This window comes from Megascapheus bottae, chromosome 6 (assembly GCF_031878675.1).
Source record: "Megascapheus bottae isolate mThoBot1 chromosome 6, mThoBot2.hap1, whole genome shotgun sequence".
NCBI lineage: Eukaryota > Metazoa > Chordata > Mammalia > Rodentia > Geomyidae > Megascapheus > Megascapheus bottae.
Window position 1 is genome coordinate 83,895,502 of NC_143514.1, and position 13,564 is coordinate 83,909,065.

Below are 13,564 nucleotides of genomic sequence, written 5' to 3' on the forward strand. Positions count from 1 at the left end.
ATCCAAGGATTGTGGCTCAGAGCCAGCCTGGGCATAAAACTCTGTGAGACGCTTCCCTCCAATTAACCATCAGAAAACTGGAAGTGGCACTGTGGCTCAAGTAGTGGAGCACTGTCCCGAGAGCTCAGGAACAGTGCCCAGGCCCAGAGATTTAAGCCCTACAACCAACCAAAATAAAGACAAAACATTAACAAAGAAGAAGATAATTAAGGGCAAAATGCAGAAATGTGTTTGGTGTGGCCATCTTACATGTCTGCCTCCTCCAAGAAAGTTAATTATATAGCATTGGTGAATCTTACCTGTTTGCACAAGTACCCTGGGACACAGGTGTCATATGTACAATGAAGTACATAAAAAGTTTAATGCATACATTGACTTAAATGAATGACATGTCAGAATTGATTCTACTAGCTACGTAGGCTTTGAAAGGTGTGTTTGTGCGTGCCTGAGATCCCAGCAGTGGTGTGAGGTAATGGTAGTAGGACAGACAGAAAGCCATCTCAAATACCACAAAGGAAATAAGATGTGTTGGAGTTTTCCCTCTGTGTACAGGACCATTAACTGAATGTGGTAGCCTTGCATGCAGTATTCTGAAGGCTTGAATTTGGATTCTGGTTCTTAGGAGCTTAGGACCAGAGCCCTGAACCAGGAACTGGTATCCATGCCCGAAGCATTGCATTCTTTAGTAGCTGGGCTGTGGAAAGATAAGTGTGAGGGTCTGGGAGCATGGGCTTGTGGCAGAGCACTTGCCTAGCATGCACGAAGCCCTGGGTTCTATTCTGTGGTACCACACTCACAAGAAAAGCCAGAAGTGGTGGTGTGGCTCAAGTGGTAGAGTACTAACCTTGAGAAAGTCCAAAGATAGTGCCCCTGCCCTGAGTTCAAGCCCCAAGACTAGCCCCCCCCCCAAAAAAAGTGTACAGTTTCTTTTATGACATAGGCTGTATTCATAATTGCAAGTTTGTTTTCATTTATATGACATAGAGTCACTTAAGTTATTGTGGAGACTAAGCAGCTCATTTTTCAAACTGAGGTGCGTGCGTGTGTCTTTGTCTATGTATCTATGTATGTGGTACTGAGGAATCAGACCCAGGTCGTCATGCATGCTAGGCAAGCACTCTACCACTAGGCCAGACTCCCACTTGAGCCTTCCTAAGGATAGTGCTCTACCACTTGAGCTACAGTACCATTTCCAGATTTTTTTTTTTAATTTTTATTTATTTATTTATTTTCATAGGTCATGAGGCTTGAGCTTGGCCTGAGCGCTGTCCCTGAGTTCTCCAGCTCAAGGCTACCGCCCTACCTTTGGGCCAAGCACCACTTCCTATTTTCCAGAGGTTAAATGGAGATAAGAGTCTGGAGGCCTGGAGTTTGGCCTAGTGGTAGAGTGCTTGCCTAGCATGCACGAAGACCCGGGTTCAATTCCTCGGTACCACATACCTAGAAAATAGCCAGAAGTGGTGCTGAGGCTCAAGTGCTAGACCTCTAGCCTTGAGAAAGTCCAAGGACAGTGCTCAGGCCCTGAGCTCCAGCCAAGGACTGGCCAAAAAAAAAGTCTGAAGTCCTTTTGTGCCTGGGTGTTGGGGGTCTAATAACTTTCTGCTGACACCTGTAGTATGGGTAAACACGTGTACCTCTTTGTCCTGCCCACCTGTTGTGCTGATAGGCTACAGCACCGAATATAAGGAGGGGGGATTTGGGGAATGGAGAGAGGTTTTCCTTCCTTGATGAAGCTGTGTGGTGTCTGTTCGTGCCCCCGGGGGTAAGAAGGCTGAGTACGGGAGGACAGTGGGCCCTCTCCTCTCATGGCTCGTCCTGGTCGGGATGTGTTTTTCCCCATCCCTCCTACTATTCGAGAGGGACCGGGGACAAAGGACCCTGACACCTGGGCTAGCTTGGAACCTTGTTCCTCAGATCTCAGCCTCCTGAGTAGCTAGGATTACAGGCGTGAGCCACCACGCCCGGCTATTCCAGTGTGTGCGGTACTGAGGAATCCAATTCAGAACTTGCTTTGTGCATGCTAGGCAGGCACTCTACCACTAGTCCATGGATACGACCCCTTGTGTGTATATGTAAATATATAGAAGGTAATCTTAATCAGATACAGGGAGTGGCTCACTCCTGTAATCTTACTTACTCAGACTGAGATCTGAGGTCCAAAGGCAGCCCGGGCATTAAAGAACATGAAACTCTTATGTCCAATAAACCATTAGAAAATGGGAATGTGGCTCAAGAGGTAGAGCAGTAACCTTGAGCTGAATAGCTCAAGGACAGGGCCTAGGCCCAGAGTTCAAGTCCCACAGCAGACCAAAAAACCAAAAAAAGTAATCAACTGGGCAGCAGTGGCGCTCACTCCTGTAATCCAGGCTACGTAGGAGGTTGCAGTCTGAGGATTGTAGTTCAAAGGCAGCCCAGACAGAAAAGTCCATGAGACTCTTACATCCAGTTATCCACCAAAGAGTTCGAAGTGGAGCTGTGGATTTCAGCTGAGTGTCAGTGGCTCATACCTGCAATCCAACTGTGTCAGGAAGGTTTAATTTTAAAACTAAACAGAAAAGTTCATGGCTTCTTTCTCAGTAGGTGAGCCCTGTGCCCGTGCCTGTCATCCAACTGTGTAGAGGCTGAGATCATGCTCACAGTCGAGAGCCAGCCCAGGCAGGCAGACGTCCTCAAGACATCTAAGTGGGAGAATCTGGTCTTGGTGACACAGGTCTGTCACCACAGCAGCAACAAGAAGTCTGAAATGGACCGCTCCTGTATAGGCCTGTGTTGGGGCAGAAAGAGTGACTTATCTCAAAAATAACGAGCACACAGAAAGGTGGAAGCGTGGCTCAGTTGTGTGGCTCTTGAGTTCAGACATTTCCACACTAAAATAGCATTATCCTAAAATTCACTATTTCAAATAAAATTTGGGATACAGCTATGTCACATGGATAAATTTTTTTTTTCCTCCTCCTTTAAGGTCTGTTCCCTGCCCAAGTGAAATGAAGGGTGTTGGCCTGTGGCTCTGCATCTCTCTGGGGAGGGTGGATTCATGCTGGGCATAGGAAGTTCCCTGTGGGAACTGCAGGAGGAAGGACACAAAGAGCGTCGGTTATCTGACCTGGGGTTATGGAGACATATGTCTTCTCTCACCTTCCAGAGGATCAGTGCACAGCTTAGGGTCATTGCTCCGCGAGTCAGCAGTTAGTTACTAAGCTGTCTAACCCCACGGACTGCTCTGAAGGTGAGCCATGTCAGGAGGCTGAACTGAGCCGATACTCTGCACAGAATCTGAGAGGGGCCAGGCAGGGGCAGAACAGCGGGGTTGGCCTGGCACTCCTCTTTGGTGTTGAGTGGAGGCCTTGGCTTCCTTGCTGGGGTCCTCCTATAGTTTGACTGTTGGAGATACTCAGACAAGTTGGAGGTGTCCTTCAGTGTTGGAGCACTTGGTGTCATCCTCAGTCCTTCCATTTCCAGTACTATTACAAAAAAAGTCGCATCTTGATCTGGGAATATGGCTTACCTAGCATGCATGAAGCCCTGGGTTCAATTCCAAGGACACTGCCCAGGCCCTAAGCTCAAGCACCAGGACTGGCAGAACCAAAAACACACCAAAACATAGTTCTATTAAACATGTGAACTCTGGGGCCGGGAGTTTGGCCTAGTGGTAGAGTGCTTGCCTAGCATGCACAAAGACCCGGGTTCGGTTCCTCGTTACCACATACACTGAAAAAAAGCCAGAAATGGTGCTGAGGCTCAAGTGGTACAGCTCTAGCCTTGAGAAAGTCCGACGACAGTGCTCAGGCCCTGAGCTCAAGCCCAGGACTGGCAAAAAAAAAAAAAAAGAAAAGAAAAAAAAAATGTCAGCTCCTAAAGTCAAATACATTGCAGCTAAAATAGAACTTGACTGCTTTGTTTAGAATTTGGAAATTAAAAATCTGTATGTTGGCCGGGTGCAGTGGGTCACGCCTGTAATCCTAGCTATTCAGGAGGCTAAGATCACTAAAGTCTGTAAGACTCTTATCTCCAATTAACCACTAGAAAATAGGAAGTGGTTCTGTGGCTCCAGGGATAGGGCAATAGCATGGAGCTGAAGAGCTCAGAAATTGCACCCAGGTCCAGAGTTCAAATATGACCCCCCCCCCAAAAAAAAAAAAAAAAAACAACTATGTTGGAACAGGCGGCATGGCTCAAGTGTTATATGCCAGATGTGAGTAGAAAGCCAAGTAAAAGCACAAGATTTTGAGTTGAAGCCCAGCATGCATGCTATAGACATGTGTAGATTAAATAAAATCTGTATGCTATCTTATTTACTCTGTCTGTACCAGGGTTTGAATGGAGGATGTTTGAAGATTTTGATTGGCTGGCATGCCACTACTTGAACCACACCTCTACCCTACCAAACAAGCTTTAAGACAGTTGTTTTGTATATGGAACATCGTGAACTTTTCTGCTCTAATTGGCTTCAAACCTCATTCCCCAGAAACTTAAGTCTCCTGTATAGCTAGGATTACACACCTCACCCATTGATAATCAGCTGTTAATTGTGACAGTGACATAGCCTTGAAAAAGCCATTGTAAGAATCTTGTGACATCATACTCTGTAGGCCCTCCTGCTTTGCAGGATTCCTTTTGAGTAGCTACATATCCCAGAATCACTCTAGCATGCTTGTCTTCCAGACACCTTAAATTCCTATGCATGTTAGTCATACTGTTCTTTTGCAAAATTCTGTCTTAATTCTGCAAGTTCTCAGCACATAATATCCCAAATTTGAGCATTCTTGCTCAGATCAAGGAGGCAGCCATGAAGCAGGTCACGATTGCGCTTGCCAGATGAGATACAGTGCAGCACTCATGTGGAACTGAGGGCCTCCTTTCATTAGGAGAAACTTGGATTCCAGGTTTAGCAGAGTCTAGGACGTTTCAGTGATTTTTGTTGTGGAGCTTGAACTCGGGGCCTGAGCACTATCTCTGAGCACAGCACCACTCCTGATATCTTGACACTCTGGTGGTTTTTTCCCTTGTTTTGCCAGTCCTGGGGCTTGAACTCAGGGACTAGCTACTATGAGCTGCTTTTGCTCAAGGCTAACCCTCTTCCACATGAGTCTTAGTGCCACTTCTAGTACCGCTTCCAACTTTTTCTGTTAATGTGGTACTGAGAAATTGAACCCTGAGTTTCATATATGCTAGGCAAGCACTCTACCACTAATCCACATTCCCGTCCCTGTTCTGGTGTTTTAATTGGAGATGAGTCTCATGGACTTCCCATCCTGTCCTGGCTTTGAACCTCAACTCTCAGATCTCAAGTCTCCCCAGTAGTCAGGTGAGAATAGCTGGCACAGGCTTTTTTTTTTTTGCCAGTCCTGTGGCTTGAACTCAGGACCTGAGCACTGTCCTTAGGCTTTCTCAAGGCTTTAGCTCTACCACTTGAGCCACAGCATTACTTCTGGCTTTTTTTCCCCATATATATGAGGCTGAGGAATCGAACCCCGGTCTTGGTGCATGCTAGGCAAGCACTCTACCACTAGGCCACACTCCGGCCTTTTTATTTATTTTTTAGATGAAAAATGTTTCATGAATGTGGAGTTCTATGAATTTGTCATATCTAGAGCTTTTTATTCCATTACATCCAGGCTGTCAGAATGAAGGAGAATCTTGTAAACTATTGATCTATCTGTTAAGGCTTTCATGAGATCACTGTGTCCGTGTCTCAGCTGAAAGCCTAGAGCCTAACATTCTAGCAGTCTCAGTTGTTACCTGCGACAACACTCTCACAAGATGGCTTCACATTTTGATTTTTTTTTCATATGTATATGTGTATATATATTACAAAGTTCTTTGTTTTAAGCACATGTAACATTGAATCACATGAGAACTTAAGTTTCATTTTCCTTTTGCTTCTTTTATAGCATTTCTGATGGTTTGTTTTTATTTTTTTCTCCAGACTTCTTGTCAGTGCCTCCCAGGATGGAAAACTCATCATTTGGGACAGTTACACCACAAACAAGGTGGGCTATGAACCCTCATTGCCAGAGTCCACCAGAGAACTGTCTGCTCATGACCAGTCCCCTGACTTGGGCTGGCAGTAGGGCATTCGCTGCAAGTTCTGTGTTTAGTAGTGAGGTTTTCTAGGAAAGATGGAAGAGCTCCCTTGGGCTTAAGTTTTTGGTTTCTTTTGTTGAGGACATAGTGGTTCTGTGGTTCTTTACCATGTATGTGAAAGCTGAGCTGTACTCCTGACATAGCTCCGTCTAAGAAGTTTCATGTATCATTTATAGAAAGCAGAAATGTAGTTAACTAGGTTTGGAATGTTCTTGCCTTTCTTTTTTGTTGATCCTGGGGCTTAAACTCGCGCTTGGGCACTGCCTCTGGACTTTTGCACTCAAGGATAGCCCTTGCCTGATGGAGTCGCAGCTCCACTTCGGCCTTTTTGGTGGCTAATTGGAGTCTGGTGGAAACCCCTGGTCCCTGGCTTGTTCTGTTTTTCAAAAGAGAGCCTGAGGCCACATACCATTTGTTTACGCCTGTGAACATCCTAGCTACTCAAGAGCTAGTTCACAGCCAAACCTCGTAGGAAAGTCTGTGAAGCTCTGACCTCTAGGAAATCAGAAGTGGCCCTGGGACTTACAAAATGGTAGACTGCTAGCCTTGAGCATAAGAGCTTAGGGCCAGTACCCAGGCCCCAAATTTAAGCCCTATGACTACCCCCTCCCCCCCCAAAAAAGATGCCATTATAGTTAATAGTCATGGAGAATAAGTTTATGTTTTGTTTTGTTTTTAATTTAGTTACATACTGGGAGTTAAACTTAGTGGAGAGAGTTTGCTTAATATAAAAATATATATAGAATGGAAGAAGTGGTGCTGTGCTCGAGGGGTAGGGAGGTTGCTTTGAGCCGAAGAGCTCAGGGACAATGCCTAGGCCCCAGAGTTCTACTTCCATGACCCACCCCAGATAAAGAAAAGTATATAGTGGTAGAGTGCTTGCTGAGCATGCATGAAGCCCTGGTTCAGTTCCTCAGCACCATATAAACAGAAAAGCCAGAAGTGGTACTTGTGGCTCAGGTTGTAGAATATTGGCCTTAAAACAGAGAGGCTCAGGGACTGTGCCCAGGCCCTGAGTTCAAGCCTCACAACTGGGGGAAAAAACAAACAGTAACGGGGTGTGGTGGCATATGCCTATATTCAGTCACAGCTATTCAGGAGGCTGTGGCTAAGGGATTGCTTTAGTTTAGGAGTTCAAATTCAGCCTGAAAAACACAGACCCTGTCTCACAAAGATAATAAAGGAAACCTGGGGGTAGAGTACTCATGTGCCAAACAAACACAAATCCCACAATTAAGTTGGGGCCAGGAGTTTGGCCTAGTGGTAGAGAGCTTAGCTATTATGCACGAAGACCCAGGTTCAATTCCTCTGTACCACATGCACAGAAAAAAACCTGGAAGTGGCGTTATGGCTCAAGTGGTAGAGCTCTAGCCTTGAGAAAAGTCCAAGGGCAGTGCTCAGTCCCTGAGTTCAAGCCGCACATACAGCAAAAAATAAAAATAATTGCTGGGCGAGGTGGGTCATGCCTGTAATCCTAGCTATTCAGGAGGCTGAGATCTGAGGATCAGGGTTCAAAGCCAGCCCAGGCACAAAAAGACCTGCGACTCCAATTAACCTCTAAAAAATGGGAAGTGGGGCTTGGCTTCAGGGTAGGATGGTAACCTTGAGCTGAACTGCTCAGGGACAGCGCCCAGGCTGAGTTCAAGCCCCATGACCCCCCCCCCCAAAAAAAGTAATAATAATAAAATAAAAATAATTAAGTAGCATTGTATGCCTTTGTTTCTTTTGCCTGCCTGCCTGCCTTGCAGAAAGGTACAAATAATAGATCCTTTTTTGCAACTCAGAAACCATTACTGAGTATGAGTTTGGGTATATGTAAGAAGGGATATGATTCTTATAATAGTTTGAAGTGATGGAGGGTATTGTTTATTCTGCAGGTTAGCTCTGAGAAAAAAGCTGAAAGTGGTACTCAGGCTCAAGTGATAGAGCTCTATCCTTGAGAAATCCAAGGACAGTGCTTAGGCCCTGAGCTCAAGCCCAGGACTGGCAAAAACAAAAAACAAACAAGCAAAAAAAAAAAAAATTAAGACTGTGGTGCCAAGAGTTTGGGCTAGTGGTAGAGTGCTTACCTAGCATGCACAAAGACCCAGGTTCAATTCTTCGGAACCACATACATTAAAGAAGCCAGAAGTGGTGCTGTGGCTCAAGTGGTGGGATGTTAGCCTTGGAAAGCCCAGGGACAGTGCCCAGGCACTGAGTTCAAGCTCCAGAACTGACAAAAAATAAAAAATAAGGGCAGGCCAAGCACCGTGGCTCACACCTACAATCCTAGCTACTCAGGAGGCGGAGGATCTGAGGATCAAAGTTCAAATCCAGCCTAGGCACTAAAAAACAAGAGACTCTTTTCTCCAGTTAATCACTAGAAAATGGTAAGTTGGGCTGTGGCTCCAGAAGTAGGGTGCTAACCTGGAGCTGAATTGCTCAGGGCCATTACCCAGGCCCAGAGTTCAAGCCCCATGACCCCCCCACACAAAAAAAAGATTACAGAATTTCTAGACAATTTATGTTGTGATGTTTTGACAGGATTGATTATAATATATATATTTTTTGCCAGTCCTGGGGTTTGAATTCAGGCCTGTCTTTGGATTTTCTCAAGGCTAGCACTTTACCAGTTGAGCCACTGCACCACTTCCAGCCTTTTCTATGTTTGTGGTACCGAGGAATTGAACCAAGATCTTCGTGTATGCTAAGCAAGCACTCTACCACCAGGCCCCACTCCAAGCCCCTGATTATAATGTTAATGTCTAGTTTGATTATTTCATTTGAAAAGCTTTGTGATTGGCGCGTTTTGTTTTTAGGGTGTCTTTTGCTTGAGTCTGGGTTCTTTTGGATGACAGTGGGCTCATCTGTGTAGTTCAGGGTTTCTTTGCTCCTTCTGTCTACCAAGGGATCTTCCTGCTTTGCCTGTGCAGTGGTGGGGAGAAAGCGTGTCCTCTCACACTGGCTCGTGGTTCATGTTCTTGCATTTCCAGGAGTTTGCTTTGTATCCCTGTTGTGTAGGTCCATGCCATCCCTCTGCGCTCCTCCTGGGTGATGACCTGTGCATATGCCCCTTCTGGGAATTACGTGGCCTGTGGAGGCCTGGACAACATTTGCTCCATTTACAATCTGAAAACTCGTGAAGGGAATGTGCGTGTGAGTCGTGAGCTGGCAGGACATACAGGTACGCGTTGTTATTAGTAACCTCATTGGTACAATGGCTTACTCACTGGTCTCCTCTTGTCAATCGTTGTTATTTTTCCGTAGGCTGGAGCTCAGGACCTGAGCCGTGTCCTTTGACTTTTAATTGGTCATGGGGCTTGAACTCTGGGCCTGGGTCCCTGAGCTCTCCAGCTCAAGGCTACCACCCTATCTTTGGAGCCTCAGTACCACTTCCAGTTTTCTAGTGGTTAATTGGAGATAAGGGTATCATGGTCTTTAGTGCCTGGGCTAGCTTTGAACTGCGATTCTCAGATCTCAGCGTCCTGAATAGCCACTGCACCCACCTTGTCAACCATAATTAATAAGACTGATTCACAGAAAAGTTATGTAATTGCTATAAATTTTTCAGAAGTGAAAGCAGAGAGCCAGGACTATTATATCTTTAACAATAAGAAACAGATGGATTTGTTATTAAAACCTGACTTTCCGCTCCCTAGTTCACTAATTTTATTTATTTATTTGGATCAGTCATGGGGCTTGAACTCTGTGCCTGGGCACTGTCCCTGAGCTCTTCAGCTCAAGGCTACCACCCTAACCCTAGAGAGCCTCAGCACCACTTCCCGTTTTCTAGAAGTTAATTGGTGATAAGAGTCTCAAGAACTTTTTAGTGTCCAGGCTGGCTTTGAACCTTGATCCTTAGATCTCAACTTCCTGAGTAGCTAGGATTATAGGTATAAACTACCGCTCCTGGCTATAGTGCTTTATTACTTTGAGCCACAGCTTCTCTTCCAGTTTTCTGGTGGTTAATTAGATATGAGTTTCATGGAATATGGCTGAGAATGTGGCCTAGTGGTAGAGGGCTTGCCTAGCGTGCACAAAGCCTGGGTTCAATTTCTTGGTACCACATACACAGAAAAGGCCGGAAGTGTTTCTGTGGCACAAATGAAAGAGTGCTGTCCTGAGAAAGCTCAAGGCAGTGCTCAGGCCCTGAGTTCAAGTCCCAGGACTGGCAAAAAAAAAAAAAAAGTATGAGGTCAAGCACACTTGTTCCCCACCCCATAGTACACACTTATGAATACATAAGCACACACATATAGCACACATGTTCAGTTAGATTAGGAAAGGTGCTCAGGATGGAATAAGGTTTAGGACAGAAGTAATACTTCTAGGCTATTTATTTTGGAAGGATTGTGGGGGTGGGGTGGGGCAGGGTGGGTATAGAATGCTGTGTTGGCTTGACCTTTTGGGGAAGGAGTGGGGAGCGTTGCTGGTCCTGGAGCTTGAACCTTGGGGCCTGGTTGCTCCTTTGTTCAAAGCTGGCATTCTACCACGTAGCTCCACATGCAGCTTTTTGGTAGTTTGTTGGAGATAAGCAGTTTCCAAGCCGAGTAAGGTGGCTCACGCCTGTATCCTACCTACTTGGGAGGCTGAGACATGAGGATCTATGTTCTGAACCAGCTGCAGCACAGAAGGACTTTTATCTCCAATTAACCTCTAGAAAATGGAACTGGGGCTTGGCTCAAGGTTAAGGCTGTGCCCGAGAGCTCAGGGACAGCACCCAGGCTGAATCAAGCCATGTGACCCCCCCCCAATTTTTTTTTTTTTTCCCAGAAGGCATCCTTGTCCTTCTACTATAACTTGGAAAGGCTAAAAGCAAGCAAGCCCATCGGTACTATTCCCCAAATGCTGTTCCGTTTCTAAAGCCTGGCTGGTAAACTATCTAATGGGAAAGTCTCTGTCCCACACTTGGCTCTGAATTTCAGGGAAATAGGAGGTATACAAACTGAGGCCGACTGCAAATAACTTCACTGCCCCTCTGTGGACCACCCCCAAGAACTCTGGGACTGTCCCTGAGAAAAGCTAGACAGTTCCCGGGGGCCCTGAATCATGCACAGAGAGGTTCACAAGTCTAGACCCATGGCAGCCAGCCTCTGCTCTCATCAGGAAGGAGCCTTTTCCATCCCAGAAGTGCAAGGCCATGTCCATCTTTATTATTTACATAAACTACAGGTGGAACAACCTGTCCACATTCTGTTTTGGTGAAAATAACTATTGTCAGTAAGTTTTATTTTAAACATTATTAATTGCCTAAACACTTTTGGGGCGGGGGCTTGAACTCCAGCCTCATCACTGTCCCTGTGCATCTCTACTCAATGCTGGTGCTGTGCCATTTGAGCCACAGTTCACTCCTGGCTTTTTGGAGATAATTGGAGATAAGGGTCATAGACTTTCCTGTCTGGGCTGGTTTTGACCTGTTGTTCTCAATTCTCAGCTTCCTGAATAGCTAGGATTACGGGCATAAGCGTCGAGCACTCAGCCTGTCAACACTCATTTTTTTTCCCCCTCCAGTCCTGGGGCTTGAACTCAAGGCCTAAGGCACTGTCCTTGGGCTTTCTCAAGGATGGCACTCTACTACTTGAGTCATGGCACCATTTCTGGCTTTTTCTATGTATGTGGTACCAGGGAATCGAGCCCGTGTCTTTGTGCATGCTAGGCAAGCACTCTACCACTAGGCCACATTCCTGGCCCTCACCACTCATTTTTCACAATGCAGTATGGCCCAGTCACATCACTTCTGCTGCCCTGTAGGGACTGTGAAGCACCAGCCACCTGTGCTCAGAGCTGCCCCCTCCTGGAGAGCTTGGGACCCATTCACCTGAGAACTGTCTGGTCATGGTCACAACTGCATAGCACTTTGGCTAAAGGTGTTGCGGGAAGTCTTTGGTGCTGCTGGTGTTGGAAGCATCCAGCGCTAGAACTCTGGCAGTTTGTTCATCCATCGCAAAGCTGAGCATTTCACATAGGGAAGCACTGTGGGGTTTTCCTGACAAACTCCAGTGAACTGATACAACCCAGGAAGGACACTGTGTCTGCATAGACTCTTTCGAGAGGGTGCAGCAGGACGCTTAACTCTGTTGCCGCTGCCTCAGCATCTCCTCCTGTTGGCTCTGTTCCTAGGCAAAGGCGAGAGGCACATCCAGGAACTCTTGTCAGCTCGGAAGTTGCTATCTAAGAGTGGTCTCTCAGGTCACTTGTCAAGCTCTGGGCGACCGAGGCCATTTTACTTTCTACAGCTTCCTGGCCACTGCGTCCGTGCATGACCTGCAGACGGTTCCAGGGAACTCTGCTTGTGCGCCCTTTTTACTGCATCTTTCCCATAACCATTTTTTATTTTTGTTGTGTCTTTTTCAATATTGTCACTTCTTTCTAAAATAAAAAGACTTCCGTGGGTATTTCCTCACTTGTAAATCTTTATCTCTTCTCTTTTTCTCTTTCACTGACTTCTTTCAGCAGGTATAACCTTTCCACTTCCTCGTCTCTAGCCAGGTAGCCTTTCTTCTAGTTCAGTTCTAGGCAGACAGCTCTGTCCTGCCCTAGTCTGAAGATTTTTGCCTTTGTTCTAGAGGCTGAGTTGGGTACAACACCGGTAAATTCCTTTGTCATCTGACCTCATAGCAGTAACTGAGCCTAGACACCCTTCATGGTTCAGGCTGGGAGCTAAAATTATAGAAATGTCTTCATAGTGGCCAGCAGTGTGTCCTAGCAGCGGCATGCTTGCCTAGAATGCACAAAGCCCTGGGTTCGATTCCTTGGTTTCCACATACACAGAGAAAAGCCAGAAGTGTTACTGTGGCTCAAGTGGTAGAGTGCCAGCCTTGAGAAAGCTCAAGGACAATGCCTAGGCCATGAGTTCAAGCCCCAGGACTGCCAAAAAATGAAAAAGCGTATTCACAGGAGAAATTTGGGAAAGGAAGTTGAAAATACTATCCAGATCTACAGTATGATTTTGATTTTTTTTTCTCCTTTTTATGGTACTGCGGATGAAAACCAAAGCCTTCTACATGCTACATGCTAGGCAAGCATTCTGTCACCGAGCTATGTCTCCAACAACACATCCGAGCCAAATTCTGAATGCTCTTAACTGGAGAGAGTTAGCAGAGGAACTCTAGGGGCCTTCGGTGCCCCCCAGAGCTTTAGCGCCTTCCACTTGGCTGAGGACTGAGTTCAGAGAAGTGACTCAACAGTTGGTCTATGATTGTTGTGTAAGAAGCCACTGAATGTGGGTAGCTATAATTCAGCCTGGACAGCCAGCTGAGTCCTGTATGATTTGCAGGCAGTGGGGTCTCCACAGCTCCTCTTTCCTGCCCTCTGTGCTTGTATGTCGCATGGGACGAGGGCGTTGTATATCAGGGTCAGAGGGAGGAAAGGATGGCTATGCTGACTCGTAACACGGGGAGTAGGCAGCAGTGAGGAAAAGCTTAGGTGGAAGCCCTGGCTTGAGGGCCAGGCCGAAGGGCCCCTTTGTGGGCCAGACTCTTCTTCCCATTTGGGATTTACT

The 13,564-nt window shown here is 46.3% G+C and overlaps 1 protein-coding gene and 1 pseudogene across 1 annotated transcript in view; both read left to right on the top strand.

Annotated features, from left to right (window-relative positions):
- The window catches only part of Gnb1 (G protein subunit beta 1), a 28,600-nt gene that overhangs the window by 9,637 nt on the left and 5,399 nt on the right, over positions 1–13,564 (top strand). The window contains exons 4-5 of the mRNA XM_090336003.1: positions 5,927–5,990; positions 9,085–9,247. Of these exons, the coding sequence (XP_090192129.1) occupies positions 5,927–5,990; positions 9,085–9,247 (227 nt within the window). The remainder of the gene's footprint in view (positions 1–5,926; positions 5,991–9,084; positions 9,248–13,564) is intronic.
- Positions 7,794–7,914, top strand: LOC150062628 (small nucleolar RNA SNORA40; annotated as a pseudogene).